Raw genomic sequence first — 19,471 nt, 5'->3', positions numbered from 1 at the left:
CAAGTAGCACGATTTCCTGCCAGCACAAAAATCGATAAATTAACTACCTGTAACTTTCCACACACGGTTAGCTAAGCAAACAGCCGTGTCATGAAATACCCTCAGAAACGAACACGTAACAAAATATTCACCCGCCTGAAGAAATTTCTGTCACTAATACCAATCAACTAGTGAGAGAGAGAGCCCGGTGAAATGGATGTTTAATGAGCAGCGTCAAGGCCATGAAAGAGACTGAGCCAATACTCATCAATAAATTTATAGTTTGTGAAGTGATGGCGGGAGAGCATATGGAAAAAAAACTGTGACCTGGAGGTGCAGGTGGGACTGTGAAGTCGCATCATGGGACTTTTTGGTAGAGCAATTTCTCCACTTTATGGGCTATTTCTCTCAGATATGAATTCCTGCTGACATAATAAGGAAATGTGTACCGATGAAAACAGTTGCTCGCACACAGATTTCTACTGTTATGCCACATTTTTCTAAGATTTGGTGTGCTCTTCACTGTACTTGCACTAGTGGGACTGAACCATAATTTGGGCATCATAATATGGGTGGAGATTTCTTGTTACATGTGGGGGGATGATTTCTGAAAGTTCAACACGACCTTCACCCAAGGTGAGATCGTGATGCTGGTAAGTGTAGAGTACGGTGGTGCACGCTAAGGATGTGCATAGTGAGTCAGTAACTTGAAATGGTGGGGGGGGTGATTATATTTTAACCCCCCCCACCGTGTGTTTATGTGTGTGTGTGTGGGGGGGTGTATCCCCAACCCCCCCAACCCCAAACCTCCGCCCATGAATATAATGACAACCCCACTGTAGAAGGATTCATCGCCAGGGTCAAGGGTAGTAACTATCCCCCCCCCCACCTTTTGCTCATTTGTTTAATTGGAAGAACGACACTTTAAAAATGTTAAACACACGTGCCCCAGGGAGGGGGGGTTCTTTCAGGGATGGTGAAAAGGAGTCAGAAAGAATTCTCCATCCCCCATCAAAACCTGAATTTATGACCGCAACTGCACACTCCTTAATTCAATCATTCCAAACGATCCATCACAAAGTAAAGATTTATTTCATTTCGGCCACACATCCTACTGCCTGTTAGAGATCACATCACAGAATCATAAATATTCCAAAATGAGGACTACATATGTACACCTGTCATAGTTGGCAAAGTGAGTTTAATGTTCTCTGTAAGGTAAAGCCCACTAAAATAAACAAAACAAAACAAAAGGTTCACATTCCAAGATTGATTACCAAAGGAAGGTGAGCACCAACGATACTCCGTTAATCATCTAAATGCATTCATGTTGATGCTGGAAATCTTCGCACACATAAATTTGCAAGATATGATGATTACACTGGGGAATAAACTCTACTTCACCTCACTTTATACAATTCATTTGAGTCTTAAAACTGGAAATAATAATAATAATCCAGATTTATATTGCGCACGTATCCACCCTGCTGGGTGCTCAAGCCGCATTCCTTGAACGTCAGTCTCCAAACATTCACAATACAATCATTTCAGTAAAACATACAATCATGAAAGTAACACGGGTACTTAAAAATCCCCAAATAAATCCACGTTTAAACAATTTCGGTTTCTTTCCTGACTAATATAAATCAAATTATTTTGGGTGAAATTTTAATTTGATTTAATTATCTTTCCAGAATAATACTCAGTACAATGACGGATATACAAAATGAAACAGTTTGTGCATACACTAAGTAGTCACTTGTACTTCCACCAAACAACGCTGACGCCATACATTCATGCACGGTATCAAAACGCTTATAACAACTCATGAACTTGCAAGCTACTGAACTCGTCATAATGCCCATATTCTAAGAAACGCCAAGACAATCTATTTCGAAAGATCTGATCAAAGTCTCCAGTATCTTCTGAAGTTACAAACAGTTGTAGAAAGATGTAAAATTGGTCTCAACATTCAAATGATACCAAGAAGTCTGTAATTTCAACATGTCCAGGGTTTCCTGATTGTATTCCATTTGTTGCTCTTTTAACAACTGTAGATATAAAACTTGTAAAACCTGAACTGTGGTTAATTATCACTTCATTAAATCCTATCATCATACAGAAGCAAAGGGGTCATTCCATTTAAGCTTAAAATTTGGATGTAAGGTTGAATGTGACTTCAGCATGTATGGATTAGAGACAAGATCCCACAGGTTTAATTATTGATTGTAAAGGATGTAGTACAACTGGCTTGCTAGCAAGGCCCAATGCAAGGACTGGAAACCCTGACCACAAGCCGACTTATTTTCATAGGACCTTCTTGTTGAAACTGAGCTTTTGTGATCCCTTCACATTAAAGAGAGCCTGAGGCTGTATTCCTGTAAGATTTATTAGAGACTCAACTGGTTTTATTAGAAAGCCACTGTCACTCATAACTAATCTTTATTCTGCTACAGGTGTTTTTCCTCGGACTATTTAAAAATATTTGTAAGCGATCCCCTGTTTAAAAAAATGAGGACTCTAAAGACAGCCATCAGAATAACAGATTTGTTTTATTTTTTACACTTTTATAGAACATACCTGAAAAGATTGCTGATGATCATTTCTTAGATTTCATTGGTAGATATCACTGATAAAAAACTGTAATTTTGTACAATCACAGGTATTGCTTTTTAAAACATTCTGCATAAAATGAGTAACTTTCACAAAAAGGTTAAAAACAGAAACTGACGAAAGCAAAGTATGAGGCCATAACTCATCAACATATTCCACCTCTGTACCATCTAAGTTTGCAAACTCTCTTACCAGTTTTTTAGTTAGTTGTTACCTGTCAGAAGCTGTTAAATCAAATACACTATACCACACTGCCAAGGACCATAACCTCAGTCACAATGGTAGTCATGCACGATGACAAGACAAATACACCATGGTCAGAATGTCTCACTAACAATGAAGTCACTTTGCCAGGAATTGTACAAAGTAACTACTTGGGTAACCTTTTGGCAATGAGTCCCGAGCAGGACCCAGAGAGGGCGCAATTTTCCTAGCAATGAAAGCTCCTCTGGTCGGAACTGCACTTCTCTGGTTTCCAAACAACTGTGAAATGCATGCATTGAGGTTGCTTTGCTACAACCAAAATGAACACTTCTGACCAATATAGCTCTTTTCAACCAATGAGGGGGTGCTTCCACTCAAAGTGGATAGCTGGAATAACTTTTCCTGTATCTTTTTTAAAATTAAAAAAAACTTTTATTTGCAGCTACTTAAAATTGCAGATGAGCATTTGATTATTTTCATTGTCATTTTCAAAAGCTGGAAAAAAATTCAAATTTGAAGATAAATGCTAAATACCTTAAAAGACTTTTCAAGTAAGGTTTAAAACTTCTGTTAGCATACATCCGTGTGATTAAAAAAAAACCCAGCGAGATTCCTATTTTCTCTTGATCTGTAACCTTTCTTCACCAACTGATTGGTTTAAAAAGCAAGATATTTTCAGTCATCATTTTCTTCACCCCTGTAAACTCTGAGGTTATTGGTACGAACCACCTTGAGATTAGGGCAGCCATGCATGCCATTGGCACCTTCCATTGTGACACAGGTCGAGTCTAGATTCAGGAGGGTCAGCCGTGGCAACTGTAAGGCCTCGATGCCTGGGTGATGTCAAAGAAAAATTGAAAATTGCTCTTAAAATAATGCAAGACTTTTGGAATGTTTGCTAGTTGTGAACCTACAAGTTCTGCATGACTGGTCCCCTACTTTTGGATCATCTTTGAGCTCTAAATACTGCGACCTTTTTGGAATGTTTGGTAGCTGTGAATGTACCGGTTCTGCATGACTGGTTCCCTACTGTTTGAATCATCTTTGAGCTCTAAATACTGCGACCTTTTTGGAATGTTAGGTAGCTGTGAATGTACCGGTTCTGCATGACTGGTTCCCTACTGTTTGTATCATCTTTGAGCCCTAAATAATGCAGATAATAATGGACAGGTCATTTGGGACTTGTATCTTTAGGGTCTTTGCCGCCACTAAGGATTCTTTGTTAAGTCAGACCCCGACTAAGGCACCATTAAGATGTAGTGTTATTAGAGGGTCCTATTTGGCCTGGCTGAGTGGAAAATATTTGGGCTATGTTTTAAAGATGTTGCTACAGCTAGATATTATTCATGTATGTATGCAAGATGATGGCTAGTGACTGCAGGAACTCCCCATAGGTTTGTATGTTACTGTGAGCCACAGCCAGTTAATGCAAATGTGACATAACATTCACTGGTTACCATTCACTGTTCCATCCATAAACATTCATGAGTGCATACCAAGGAAGATGAAGCTTAACAACCAGCACAAATTAGACTAGCTCCTAGACCCTGTATGGCATATATAATGTACAGAATCACCTCAAGACTGGGTGCCATCTCATATCAAAGACACTTTTTTTCACATTCACTGCTTAAGGAGGTATCCTGTCATGTGTCTCACCTTTATTTGACACGTCAGTTCTGCTCAGGTTCAGCCGCGTGAGAAACTGACATTTATTCAGAGTCTTGGAACAGAGAAACCTATTCTTTATCCTGTACAATGAAAAAAACCAATTCTGACTTACACAAATGCACCAGGCAAGCATGCAACGGAACAACAAAGTTAAATTGAACGTTGATAATAATAAAGAAACTGCTCCAAACTGCTTGCTGGTTACAATGACCTGAGATATAAATGAAAACGGTTTGCGCACCCAACTTGTTGATCCTTGCAGAATCTTTCTCAAAGGCAAAATAACAACTGGATAGAGATAAACAAGCAAGCAAGGAATCAACTAAATGAAGGGGACTGTGATACAGGTGCAGGAGATAAAGGGGACTGTGATACAGGTGCAGGAGATAAGGGGACTGTGATACAGGTGCAGGAGATAAAGGGGACTGTGATACAGGTGCAGGAGATAAAGGGGGCTGTAATACAAGTGCAGGAGATAAAGGGGGCTGTAATACAAGTGCAGGAGATAAAGGGGGCTGTAATACAAGTGCAGGAGATAAAGGGGGCTGTAATACAAGTGCAGGAGATAAAGGGGGCTGTAATACAAGTGCAGGAGATAAAGGGGACTGTGATACAGGTGCAGGAGATAAAGGGGGCTGTAATACAAGTGCAGGAGATAAAGGGGGCTGTAATACAAGTGCAGGAGATAAAGGGGGCTGTAAAACAAGTGCAGGAGATAAAGGGGACTGTAATACAAGTGCAGGAGATAAAGGGGACTGTGATACAGGTGCAGGAGATAAAGGGGACTGTGATACAGGTGCAGGAGATAAAGGGGACTGTAATACAGATGCAGGAGATAAAGGGGACTGTGATACAGATGCAGGAGATAAAGGGGACTGTGATACAGGTGCAGGAGATAAAGGGGACTGTGATACAGGTGCAGGAGATAAAGGGGACTGTGATACAGGTGCAGGAGATAAAGGGGACTGTGATACAGGTGCAGGAGATAAAGGGGACTGTGATACAGGTGCAGGAGATAAAGGGGACTGTAATACAGATGCAGGAGATAAAGGGGACTGTGATACAGGTGCAGGAGATAAAGGGGACTGTAATACAGGTGCAGGAGATAAAGGGGACTGTAATACAGATGCAGGAGATAAAGGGGACTGTGATACAGATGCAGGAGATAAAGGGGGCTGTAATACAGGTGCAGGAGATAAAGGGGACTGTGATACAGGTGCAGGAGATAAAGGGGACTGTGATACAGGTGCAGGAGATAAAGGGGACTGTGATACAGGTGCAGGAGATAAAGGGGACTGTGATACAGGTGCAGGAGATAAGGGGACTGTGATACAGGTGCAGGAGATAAAGGGGACTGTGATACAGGTGCAGGAGATAAGGGGACTGTGATACAGGTGCAGGAGATAAAGGGGACTGTGATACAGGTGCAGGAGATAAAGGGGACTGTGATACAGGTGCAGGAGATAAAGGGGACTGTGATACAGGTGCAGGAGATAAAGGGGACTGTAATACAGATGCAGGAGATAAAGGGGACTGTGATACAGGGGCAGGAGATAAGGGGGCTGTGATACAGGTGCAGGAGATAAGGGGACTGTGATACAGGTGCAGGAGATAAGGGGACTGTGATACAGGTGCAGGAGATAAAGGGGACTGTGATACAGATGCAGGAGATAAAGGGGACTGTGATACAGGTGTAGGAGATAAAGGGGACTGTGATACAGGTGCAGGAGATAAAGGGGACTGTGATACAGGTGCAGGAGATAAAGGGGACTGTGATACAGGTGCAGGAGATAAAGGGGACTTTGATACAGATGCAGGAGATAAAGGGGACTGTGATACAGGTGCAGGAGATAAAGGGGACTGTGTGAAATTTTGAATTGAAAGAGAGACTATTTTTTTATTTTGGCACCTGAAGATAAAAATGAAAGCACAGAAACAAGACTTCATTATGAATTAAAGCCTTTTATGTTGATAAAGAATTTGAAATTTGTGATTAATTGAAGATGTATTTTCACAAAGGCCCCCAACCAACATCTAGACTATTTGCTCACCGTGTAGCTGCCATGCTAAGAACCTCCAGTTTACTAAAGTTGCCAATGAACATAGCTCCATAGTCAGTAATAGCTGTACGGTCTAAGTGGAACTCTTTCAACTCAACCAAACCTGTCAACAAGAAGTAGAACGCCAAATATTGATGGACACAGATTCAACAGATTATGTATGAAGCAACTGCACTGAAAGAAATCCCATCATCATACCTTTGATGTATTCCAGAGCCATGTCTGTTATCTTTGTGTTACTGAGAGACAACTTGGTGAGACTGCAGTGAGGAATTAAACCAAGGAATAAAAACAAAAAGAAAATAAGAACGGATAGCAAAGTTGCACAATATACTGTGGTAAGTAAAACAGAACAAATCACAATGCTCAATACTAATATTTTGGAAGTGACTGAAATAGTAAGTGAACAATGGAAAGCCGGTCACTCCTTACAGAGTAATAGGATGTACACTCCAACAACTCTTTATGTACCCGGTACCCCTGTGAAGACACTACAGGCTTATGCACCTGTGCCCATGCAGTGGCATGATACTTTTGTACCCATTCAGATGAAAATTAGCTATGTGTATGCAGACAATACAAAAATGAACTAATGCATACACCATGTAATACATTAATGCCTGTCTAAGGGCAGAACACACAGTAGAATCCACTCTTCCTGCAGTCACAAGGTCCCATTTCCAGCACAAAAGCTATGATCATTTTACGACCACAAACATCAAAGATTGAATTGTTGTATCTTTACCTTGTCATATCAGCAATGTGATGAATACCTTGGTCTGTGATGTGGATGTAATCAGTTAGATCCAATGCAACCAGAGGCATACCTGCATCAAACCAATCAGACAATAAACAACTCTGAATCTTACAAACTTTTGTAAATAATCGTGACTCATGTTTCAGAAATTATGAAGTACCAATTCAAGTACCTGCAATGCAGCACAGGCCAACATCTGTGGTTGTGTGTCTATCCGGCATTTGTAACTGCTTCAGTTCCAAACCTGCAAAGGAAAAATAATTCATTTCCAAATCCAATTCAATAACATGGGCCAATTCTAGCCTTGTGTCTGGGGTTTTCATCCATACACCTTTACTCTTAAATTACACGCAAGGAGGACACAGTTTGTCTAATGATAGCAGATCATCAGAGGTTTGAATTCAGCTACTGGTTATGTGTCCCTAGGATACCATACTATATGGGTAACCATCTATGACTGGTTCCCTGCAGACCTTGTACAGAATCTAAATGCAGTACTGGTCCACTACATGCCGGTCTCCTACATGTCTAGTTCCTTGTATACCTTGCAGGTGGTGCAGTACAGCATCTCCCTCCATGCCTTCTAACAGCATCACATTGAGTGCTGTGAGTTCAGGCAGTTGTGTTAATCGGTCCAGTGCCTGAGGCAAGACGGAATTCCTGGCTATGTTGAGAGAATGCAGACTGACTAAGCTTTCAATACCTTCCAGCTGAGATATCTTGTAAACAAAACAAATATTACGCAAATTAAACACTTTTTATGCACTCTTTCATATGAATTAATCACAATCAGAGTTCATACTTCTACTCAAGCATAAAAATTTATCGTGTACTGATGACTAAAAGACGATTTGGCCAACTGATTTCCTTGCGCGGTTCAAAATCTCGGCAAGTCGAAAGGATCTGTAAAATGGCGATGAAAAATCTTCAAAGTTAGACGTTATTCCATTAACTTCCCTGTACTTTTCCCCCTATTCAACTCAGAATCGCACTGATTTCAATGCCAATTGGGTGATATAAGCTTCTAGTTATCTACATAGACAACGACAACCTGCTTGATACACTCACCTTAGCTTGCTCAACACCTAAGCTTCTTAAATTTAGGAAGACTGCAAAGGAAGAACAAAGATGGCTAAATAAACATGAAGAATGAGTTTTGGCTACTCGGTGGCTACTCAGTGACTACTCGGTGGCTACTCAGTGGCTACTCAGTGGCTACTCGGTGGCTATTCGGTGGCTACTCAGTGGCTACTCAGTGGGCTTACATGTATGTTCCAATTCCAAGTTGGAGGGTACATTTACCCTTATCAGAGAAAACCAGTGTCACACAAAGCTATGAGAAGTAGCAGAAGCCACTAGCTAATGGCTTCCATACCTGTAGGTACCTGTGTTATTGCTAGCCACAGCCATAAATTTCAGACATAGCTATAAAAATTGTCCTTTTGATAGCTGAGAGTGCTTACCTGCTAGGAATGGAAGCATTGTGTCAGACACATTAGTTCGGTTGAGGTTAAGATGGGTCAGTTGGCTCATAGCTGAAGAGGCTAGCACTTTGATGCCTTCATCAGTTACTGACGTGTCTTCTAAGACTAACGTCACCAAGTTGGACAAATCTGAAACCATAATCACACAGCTTCTAACATTATTGAAAATGGTATCACTGTAGAGCTTGGAATGAACGATATTGACACCAACAGTTGGATATTCAACACCAGGATGTTCAAAGTTTTTTACCAATCACCAGCTACAAGCTTTCATATTTGGCTGTGTGCTTCAAACCATCCTAAGCATAGAAGATGACGTTATTTCAACTCCCAATGAGATTTCTGCTCTTGAGAATATGGTATGGTAATGGATATTTTAACATGGGATTTTTCAGAGTCCTACAAATCAAATTGAAATATCCTTCCTCTCCTGTCAAGTTGACAACTTGACAGGAGCATCACTGAAATAATAAACAGAAGGACAAACAGACTGTCCATGTTTGTTAGATAAGCTTACCTTTGATTGAGTGAAGAATGCCATCAGTAAGCTGTTTGTTTTTACTCACATTCAGATATCGCAGCTTCTTCAGACCTGCAGAACAGAAAGAAAAGTTGACCAACAGAAGCAGGCGACAAGAAATTAAACACAAACAACTTCAACCCCTATGATTGCCAGGCTTTGGAATCCAAAATTTCCTTTGTTCCAAGCTGACTGCATAGTTTCTGTCTTGTAAGTGGTCTGACAACAGTTTGAAAGAATCTGGACAACAAATTCCCAAACAATTAGTAAAAACATTCTTATTCCTTCCCAAAACAGCTGGAACAAAACAACAAGAGAGAGCAATTTTGAACTTACCACTGACAGAGACAAAAGCCTGATCAGTGAGCAGTGGGCAAGCACTTAGACTCAGCCTACTGATGTGAACATGGAACCTGGCAGCTTGCAGTAACTCGTTGGTTGTGTACTTGTAGCAATCTAACATCAAGCTTTGCAGGTGACTACATGTGCAAAATAGATTATGAGGAGAATAATGCACAATTCAAGAGCAATCAATGTGATCATAATCTTTAATCTGTCCAGTCAGAAAAGGCCAGGGTAGGATGGAGACTCAACCCCTTGCATTGTAAATTTTCTCAGTATTACTACAATGGGGGGAAGGTCTGTTGAGTGTGGACAGGTTTTGCTTTACCTCAGAGGACAGAAAAAAGGGAGCTCAGGATGTTTCCCTGTCCTTGATGGTCAATCTATTGTCCTTGGTGGTAAGTGCCTTTGGTTAGTCTATGGGAGATTGTTATATTGTGGAAACAGTGAGAACCATATAAACGCCCTCTTGGTGGTGGCAAAGCAAAACACAACTATGTGTTAGTGGCTGTGATTGTGGGTAAAGAGGAAATTTGTTTTTGAGGGGTCCAGTTGGGTTGGCCTTAACTGTTTTACTTTGTTTGCTTTTCTCAGAGCCTCTATGAGTTTTTATACCGACATAAAATTTAGACACATCACATTTGCAACATGCCAGGTTGACAAGGAAGGTTGCAGGTCTGAAGATCTATGCAGCATGAAATCAGCTTTTACAAGGGTGACTTGAAATTTGGAAAATTGAATGAACCGACCCGAAACTAAAATTTACCCAAGTGGACATAATTATTATGTCTTCATTTGGCCAGTTTTCTACTCCTCATTTGCAGAAATAATTTATCATCGTCCAATCGTCCATCGTCCAAACTGAAAAATTCATCATTTCAAAAAGAATGTCAAGTTGCATGGATTTACCAGGGCAAGAATAAATTGAGTGTCTTTGATCTCAAAGCACCAGACTTCTTCAGTTCTTCCACCAGTCGACCAGCTAGGTGTGGGGGCAGAGCCTCTAGTGTTGTGATTGGTTGGCGTGTGTGAGCCTCAATCCGTTTACTAACACAGCGAAGGCACAGGTCTTGCAGGGCTGTGATGGGTTTATCGATGGCGATAGTTGAGGGCTGAGTTTGAGATATGGCTGCAGCTGCCAGACGGGAGAGTGCTGCAGCAGCTGTTGGTAAGAGAATGACAGGTGCAATAAGTGAATGACAGGTGCAATAAGTGAATGACAGGTGCAATAAGTGAATGACAGGTGCAATAAGTGAATGACAGGTGAAATAAGAGAATGACAGGTGCAATAAGTGAATGACAGGTGCAATAAGTGAATGACAGGTGAAATAAGTGAATGACAGGTGCAATAAGTGAATGACAGGTGCAATAAGTGAATGACAGGTGCAATAAGTGAATGACAGGTGAAATAAGAGAATGACAGGTGCAATAAGTGAATGACAGGTGCAATAAGTGAATGACAGGTGAAATAAGTGAATGACAGGTGAAATAAGTGAATGATAGGTGCAATCAGTGAAAACAGGTGAAATAAGTGAATGATAGGTGCAATAAGTGAATGACAGGTGAAATAAGTGAATGACAGGTGAAATAAGTGAATGACAGGTGAAATAAGTGAATGATAGGTGTAATAAGTGAATGATAGGTGTAATAAGTGAATTACAAGTCAAATAACTGAATGACAGGTGCAATTAGTAAAGTAAAGGTAAAATAACTGATTTACACGTGAAATAAGTGAATGACAGGTGAAATAAGTAAATGATAGGTGCAATTATTGAATAATAAGTGTAATAAATGAATGACAGGTGTAATATCAGTGAATAACACATGCGATAAGTAAATGACAGGTGCCAGAAGAGTTACAGCTGAGACAATTGTCTCTCTGAGCCTGCTTGGTTCTCCCAGCAAGACCTCCCTTGGTTACTTAGCAATCTAGCGCATATCAATATGGAGGTGAATTATCACAAAACCACAATTGTTTCAAGTATATTGTGCAATATTAAAGTCCCATTAATTGATAAGTATAACCTCCCATTTTAGTTCTGGTACACTTAGTGAAGCCAAAGCTGTATACAGACAGAATAACACCAACTTCAGACACCTGAAAACAAAACGACCATTCATTACGTGAACAGTAGACCATGTAGATATTGTTTACCAACTATCCATTTGCACCGGCTCAAAACACTGCCAGTTTGCTTCCAACAATTGTGACACTCATGTCTCAGTTCTCTCTATACATGGCTCTGAGTGGAGCTTGTGGCCATCCAAGGTCATGTGATCTTATTTCCTCATGATCATTGGTCAGTATCATTTGCCTTAGCTAAGCTTTCTACCCTTTCACCTTTGACCTACCTGCCCTCTGTGGACTTGGTACTTCCTCAGCATCATGCTGCTCGTCACGTTGCCCAAACCCATAGTCAAAGTTCATAGGTCGTCTGCCATCCACTAGACGATTGCCATCTCCCCAGATATGAGGTTCCCTCCCTATCAGGCCAGATTAGATAACAAAATACAAAATGAACGATGAATTCAACTGAAGCTTGCTGTAATATTTACATTCTGGTCTATATTGGTCTATTATGCCCTGTGTACAATATATCATTAAGATACAGGAGTAGATCAAGGTTAAACCAATCATGAGTAAGTGGCTGAGCCCTTTCCCTTCAAGAGATCTAGACACTACTGTGGTGGCTTAGATGACGACACTGCCTTTGATTACTGTTTGAAACTGTCCTGCAAAGAAACGGATTTTCTTTCAAGAAACTTGACAGACAGCACACACTTTTCAACTTTTAAGGAACCACAAAACACCAGAGAGAAAAGTAGTGGCTTTTCTGAATTGCAAATGCACACACCACAGGATCAAAGGATCAACTTGAAATCTCTCCTGGAAATTGTTTTGCAACTGAAGTCCCTTTTACGATGACAGAAAGCCATGGCGCCTGGCAATGTTACTTCCAATTTTTCTTCTTTTAAGAGACAAACTTGTGACTCAAGTTATCATTGGCTTTAACACTTTGTTTTTACTAACCTCCCATTGGTTGTGCATCATTGGCATGCCATAGCATATCTTCCTCCGCATCTTCGATGCCTGCCTCATCCATCTCGCCCACATCATCAAAGTCCACTCTAGCTCCGCCCACCTCCATTGGCTCCTCCTCCTCCAGTTCCTTACTGGCTGCGCTGTCATCACTGGGGCTGAGGGCATGGCCACGCCCCCAGTCATGGCGGACTATGGGAGGTTGATGCAGTGAGGGATGATGAGGGAGGACACGTGCCAGGGAGGAGAGAAGTCGGTCCTCATCTGGGGGCTGAGGTCGGTCTTGTGGGTCAGGTGATACTGCAGGCTGACTTGAGGCTTGAGCAGATTCTGTTTTCATTGATGGATATGAGTTATAAAATTACAACTACAGAGCAAGAAAGCTTTGAACCTCTGCCACTAGGCAAACCAAATATGTATTTAATTACAGACAAAAGTTCCCCCCGATTAATCAGCTTTAAGGAGACAAAATTGGGAATAGTTTAAGACATGTCTGTTTCTACTTTTTCCATTTTCTTTAGTCTAATACAGTATGAACTTAACAAATAATTCTTCCACAAAAAAATTATAAAAATTGGTATTTAGAAGAGATGCACAGCTTTAGAACTGCATTCACAAACTGAATAAATTTTTCTGTATACCTCCTTAAGTTTAAAGTAATTTGGCTCACTTGTTGTTGGATCAGATGTTGCTATCTTGACAACCAGATTGCCATTTGGCGTGAGTTGGAGTTCTTCCAATGTCAAGCCCAAGTCACTTGAGGTGAACAACCGATGAGGGAAAGGCTGTAGAATATGACAAGACAAACATATTATGTCCAACTTTATTGACCTTTTCATCTTGTTTTGGTTTGACTCAGAGCACCAGGTATGGAGAATTGGTGCCCTCTTAACCTTTTAGCCAGTTTACAAGATATGCCAATAACCTCCACATCACCTGAATTCATAGAATTTCATGAGGTTGACTGGACATCGGCATAGTCATCCAGTTTGGAGAATGCCAAAAGCTGATCATCAAAGACTCCAATGGAGTGAGTTGGAGGATGTATCATTTGATGTCAACAAAGTAATCATCTGCTTATCAGGGGACTGATGTTGTTATCCAAATATATCTTGAAGCACACCATAGTTTACTGTGTTATAACGTCACACCTACCATGTAATGTATGTAAGGCATTTTTTGTTCAGGACAACACAAGGGTGTCTTGAAGGATTTGGAAAAGTCAAGCTTAAAATGTTGGTACAAAGTAAGACAAGAAGCGTGTATACCTGCATCAGATTTATGTGAATCAGATCTGTGTGTTTGCTCTTGATGAAATCCACAACACACTGAAGAGTTGATGCGGATGAGAACTTTTCTCGGATGCTCTGTCCCGATGGTAATCTGAGCTGTGAACAAACAAAAAACAAACACGCTGGACCTTAGGTTATTGGGTAGAGAGTACCCAAGTGAATATGTCACTTGCACAATTACGAGTGTTGAAGGCACAAGAATCAGTATGTGAACCAACACGTCCCACGCACCCTATTTGTTTTCACTACACTTCCTGGCTCAAAATTACGTCACACTTTGTCATTCTTTATTTGTTCTTTTTTAGTGTTTTAAAACAATACCTTTGGCTTGCTCACAGTGTACTTCAGCGACTCAATTGTTACTGACAATATAGAAGATATACCACTTATGATAAAAGAGTAAAACTATGTAAAACAAAAAATGAAAATCCTAATTCCCTTGAAATGTCTTGTTGGAACCCTCCTGAATCCTACACAATCCAATAATATAAGAAATCAATGACACATTCTTTCTTCAACTTTCCAGAGGTTACAAGCCCAGTGTGATCTTTACCTTCCTACATACTGCAAATCTCTCATGGGATATGGACTTGGGGAGAGCTATGAAACACTTAAAAGCAGGTCTCATTTCCTCCTTGACAAACCTGAAGCATACACATGGCTGGGGCACTGGGTATTGGTTTAGCCTCTGGTGAAATTGTCACCACTGGAGATGCATCCCCTGGTGGTGAAGAGGCAGAACTAGCTGGCTGGGGAGAGGGGAGCGTGGCCATTGGTATCTCCCCCTGATGGGTGCTTCTGGGACTACTTGGCAGCTTGCCCAGCTGATGTCTTGCTTCCTTATCGGCCTTGATGTTCTTTAGGACATAATTCTTTGCCTGAAATTGCCACAGACCTTTTAGAACTGATTTGCCATTTGGGAGAACTGAAATGGTTCAAAAATTGTGAGTGGTCTTTACAAGGGATTAAACAGGACCTTTGAAGACGAAACTTGTGAGTGCATGCTTAACATTATATTCATGGTCAATACAAAATTGAAGAATTTTCTCACAAGCTCAGGGACAAAAAAGGGGTGTTACAAATACAGGTAAGTGAAGGAAATAATTAACATCTCTAACACAAAAGTTTACATTTTACAAATCTTACAATTCGATAAATTGAATCAATGCACATCTTGACATGGATCCATGAATACAAAGAGTCTTTCCACTTGACCATTGTTTGTCATTCAAAATGAATCTACAACAATTCATGAATTTCTAATCAGTTTTTCTTGAACGATAATTTCTTGTGAGAGGGGCAAGGCCAGCCTCCCTAAACCCACCTGTTTGGCTTGTAGTCTGGCCTGCCGAGCCTCCACGGCAGCCTTCTCCCTTTGTTCTTTCTCCCATCTCTCCTTGTCTTGCCTCTTCTTCTCTGACAGGGAGAACCGACTTACAACATCTTGTTGTTTGAACTTACTCTCATCTGACACTGGTGAGACGGAGGAAGGCAAGGGGCCCTGTGAGTCTCCTGAAGAGCTTGATGGGGTGGAGACAGGTGGTAAGCTGAAGGGGAGGTAGCTAGCATCGGTGGATTGAGAAGTTGGTTGAGCCTGGATGGTTGCAAGTGAGGATTTAAACTTGAATCTCTGTGCTCATACAAGCTTTAACCAGAGTCATTGCAGGAATAAGAGAATAAATGTGTGCTTGGCCAGTCTTAAACATGCCAAGCACATATTTGTTCCCATTCATAAACATCTTTTTAGTCGGAGCGTCAAAAGAAGTCAATATATGACGGACTTCCAACGATTTTGTTTAAGAATTTGACTTTCATTTTCTTGAATACCCCCATTCATTTAATGGTATATTCCTTTTGCAAGTTGTTCAACAGAATCTCCTTGAATATGGACTCGGTGCGTGCATGACGCATATTGCGTGCTGCGTCACATGCAGAATCATGTCCAATAGGGATGGAGTAATCTCTCTTGTATCAAGGTGCCAGCGCATGTTTTATGCAGCAGGTATTGTTACATGTCAGCGGGCATTATCAAATGTTAATACACAGCCTAGTTGCATGTTGTTGAATAGGGAGACTGTCTGAGGTATTTATGAATGTCTGATAACTTCACACACATTCGTACACAAAATGCCGACAGAGAAGAGACTTTTCTTGTCACCATAAATATTCCAAGGATCATGTCACAGATTTGCAAGGTGTTTTCCAAACACCGTCAGGGTATTTTGTATCCTACAACACTTCTCAGCCCTTCGCTTCTCCCTTCCACTATCATTCTGCTCAGTGCAAAACTCAAATTGAAACACAGTAGCAGAACTTACAGTACAGCCTATAGTGAAAAAGAAGCCATTGAAGTCTTAAGGATGCCATCCAATTTTTCAAGTATGCCATCTTCAACAATGCCCTGGATTTATATGTAGTTCTTTTTATTCGTTTTAGTCAATTCAGTTGTTCGTGTATGATCATTTGTTATCTGTATGAGTGTTGTCAAATAAAAACAAACAAAGCAAACAATCCAAGTCTTGAAGCATGTCATTCAAATCTTTAAAAGCTATCTACGGCAAGGTGCACTGATGGCTGCTTGCAGAGAGAGAATCAATGGCTACGTTTATGACACTATTCACACAAACCTGAGATGGTTGATTGAGACTTAACGTAGGAGCCGATCGTGTTGGTATCTTATCTTCATCAGCACTGTGACCTTGTAGTAACCTAACAAACAGAAGGAATTTCTACATTACTGATTTCATTATTTGACTGTGATTACTCCAAATCTGTAAATCTCTAACTACTGCATTCGCAGACTTATGATGGATTGATGCCAATCCCTTCTGAGCAGGAACAAGAGAGGGAGTCTTTTTACAAGGCAAAGATTGTTCATTGGTAGGAACATGCCACAGTGTACACTGGTTTATACCAACTTGGTACAGGACACGTTTGGTATGAGCTACCAATTTCTGTTTAAACGTACAGTCTTTGTGACAGCACCATGCACGTTCATGATCCCAGTTAGTAAACTTTCCACCAGTTTGTCTCTTCTTTGAGAGTATATTTCAACTTGGGACAGATATGTGTACAACACTGCATCTAGACCTTCACAGATGACCTGATGTACTGCTCATTGGCTTTCTGCATAATGTTGGACTTCAGGGATTTTCATGCACACTGTGTAAAACTCAAAATAAAAATTTGGAAAAACTAAAAAGTTTTTCGCTAAAACTTCCCTGGCTGCAAAACTAAAGTCCATGTGATAAAGTTCAGTGAAAGAGCAAAGAATCTCTTGAATAGTTGTCTTGCTTGATAAAAACTGTATTCAACCGTTTCAAATTCGTGTTCAGTCAAACTCTACTTGACCTGCCTGAAACTCCATTTTTTAGTGACCAACTTACCATTCCACAGCATCATTTACAGTAAGTTTCCCCTGATTCACTGCTGCTTGGCAACGATCCAATTCAAATCCCATGCCCACCAAGGTGGCCAATAGCGAGTCTAAAGTCTTTAAAAAGCAGGAAATAGACAAAGAATATAGGTTACGAAAATAAAGTAAGCACAGATACTTAACTTTGACACTCCAAATTTGTTGACTAATTTATTCATGCTGTTATTATTAGTTGATGCAACCTAATGTGACATGGTCCCAAGCATGGCGCACTTTCAATTTTTTCTTGCTAGAGTACATTTTACCTCAAATTTGACAATCAGTGAAATTTCATTGTGCTCTCAACATTCCTGATCATAAATTCTGAGCTTGCACACTGGCTTTACAGCTCTGGTGAAATTCTATTTTGACCTGATTTTCCCATTGTTTTCAAAGTCCATGATGAACTCTTTTTTTAAATGACCCGTTTGACTTGGACCAGTAAACAGGGTCCTTTGTACACTCCTGCACTGATACTATTACAGGCGTTTTGAGTATGATCACAGTCACAGTCCAACTGTTGTGTTGGGCTGCTAAGAAGGATGCCAGACAACTCGGCCATATACCAACTCAATTCAGGACAACTTGACCATTAAGACAACTCAATTATTTACCAAGTCATCTGTAATTAGTGTAAAGACAACTCGACCGTGCAAGGAGTGAAAAAGATGAAGTGCAAGGATCGATGTGTTTGGGCAAATTTACACATGTTCCTTTACATTGCTACTCGACTTGCTGGGCATGACATGCAGCCACCCCAACCAGACCAGCGTGATGCGAGGTCATGACGGCAATGTGGTATGCACGCACACTGTGTGTAGCATGTGAAGTGTGTACAATGAGAATGCAAATAAAAGCTCTGAATTTTTTTCAATAAATAGTCAGTTGCATTGTCTTAAAACCATCACGTTCACGACCGTATAGTCACCAGGTTCCCTGATTTTGCTAGGTAGGCCCTTGGTATTGTCCAGTTGGATTGGTTTTCACCGTAGGCTTATGTGATTAGCCTACCATGCTAATATAGGGCACCTGTCCTGACATGCCTGATCCTGCTGATGACTAGGCCTGCACCATCAATTTTGGTCATCAGATTAAAAGAGATACATACATGTACATCCATGATGTATGCCTCGGCCATGTCAGTTTCGACAGCTTGGGGGGGGGGAGGGTTTGATTAAGAAAGCAAAATTTTTTTTGAAACGTAGGCCTAGGCTAAATGCACCCCGATTTGACACAGGCTAGCAGTGCAGTGAGTAGCACTCACAGCATAATACGAACCCATCAAATTAAAAAAGTGTGAGCCCCAACCTCACACATACATGACACATCTAGCAAAATGCCCAAATAAACCGCGTGTTTCAGGCCCCAACGACTAGATAGATCTAGGTCGTCACTGCCAATTAAATGGCAGTATCTTCACAACCACTTGATGACAAATTATTGGTTAATTTACCTGAGCACCGTCAGCCATCGCTAACGCTCATGTCAGTGCGTATGAACCAAAGCAAAGATCGAAAGGTCATGGGATAAAAGAAGGGAGTCGCTTGGAGGCGCTGTTTACTTTTTAACTTTTTTGTTGACTTTTTCCCAAAGATCTTTTCTAGTGGGCGGAGATGGGAGGGGGGGATGGGCAGGCAAAGCCTGCTGTGGTCAAATTAATTGACAGCCGGGGGAGGGAGAGAGATTACCCCAAATATTGGCAAGAACTCGGCTGTGCCATGCTCAATTTTGTTGAAACTTGGAATGAAAGTTATTATTACAAACGTGAAATCTGAACTCAATCAGACGTATGGTTTTGTTATGGTCATTCAGAGTCTAGGCTACACTGCAGTGGAAAGAGTAAACTTTTGGGGGTGACCTGTCTTTGAAAAATGCACTGCACAAGAACAGTATGCTCAGTTTTCTCAAAATTGGTGTCAAAATGACTGCAAAGAGTTATCTCAGTGCAAGGCTTCAACCACATTGCAAAAAACTGTAATGCGGCAATATTGGAAAAAGTGTCCCCCCCTCCCTGGCTCTTTTAGGGTTAAAGAAACATGCTCACCATGATTCTAGTACAGTCTAGAGGCAATTTTACACAATTATCTTCTTTAC

General features: G+C 40.8%; 1 protein-coding gene across 1 annotated transcript; it reads right to left on the bottom strand.

Annotated features, from left to right (window-relative positions):
- Positions 1–1,163: 1,163 nt before the first annotated feature.
- On the bottom strand, positions 1,164–18,914 carry LOC110982132 (uncharacterized). Its single transcript, XM_087136149.1, has 21 exons — positions 18,831–18,914; positions 17,349–17,455; positions 16,590–16,671; positions 15,287–15,556; positions 14,607–14,840; positions 13,939–14,058; positions 13,341–13,455; positions 12,662–13,000; positions 11,983–12,114; positions 10,540–10,792; positions 9,625–9,767; positions 9,286–9,360; positions 8,748–8,897; positions 8,353–8,393; positions 7,829–8,003; positions 7,457–7,528; positions 7,273–7,354; positions 6,726–6,787; positions 6,519–6,630; positions 4,456–4,547; positions 1,164–3,629 (listed from the first exon to the last, which is right to left on the bottom strand). The coding sequence occupies exons 1-21, from the start codon at positions 18,846–18,848 to the stop codon at positions 3,472–3,474; spliced, it is 2,832 nt and encodes a 943-aa protein (XP_086992275.1). The 5' UTR covers positions 18,849–18,914; the 3' UTR covers positions 1,164–3,471.
- Positions 18,915–19,471: the final 557 nt, after the last annotated feature.

This window comes from Acanthaster planci, linkage group LG04 (genome assembly GCF_054643075.1).
Source record: "Acanthaster planci isolate LZ-2023a linkage group LG04, COTS_SCS, whole genome shotgun sequence".
NCBI classification, from domain to species: Eukaryota; Metazoa; Echinodermata; class Asteroidea; order Valvatida; family Acanthasteridae; genus Acanthaster; species Acanthaster planci.
The sequence above is the reverse complement of the archived record's forward strand: the minus strand, read 5'-3'. Positions and strand labels throughout refer to the sequence as shown.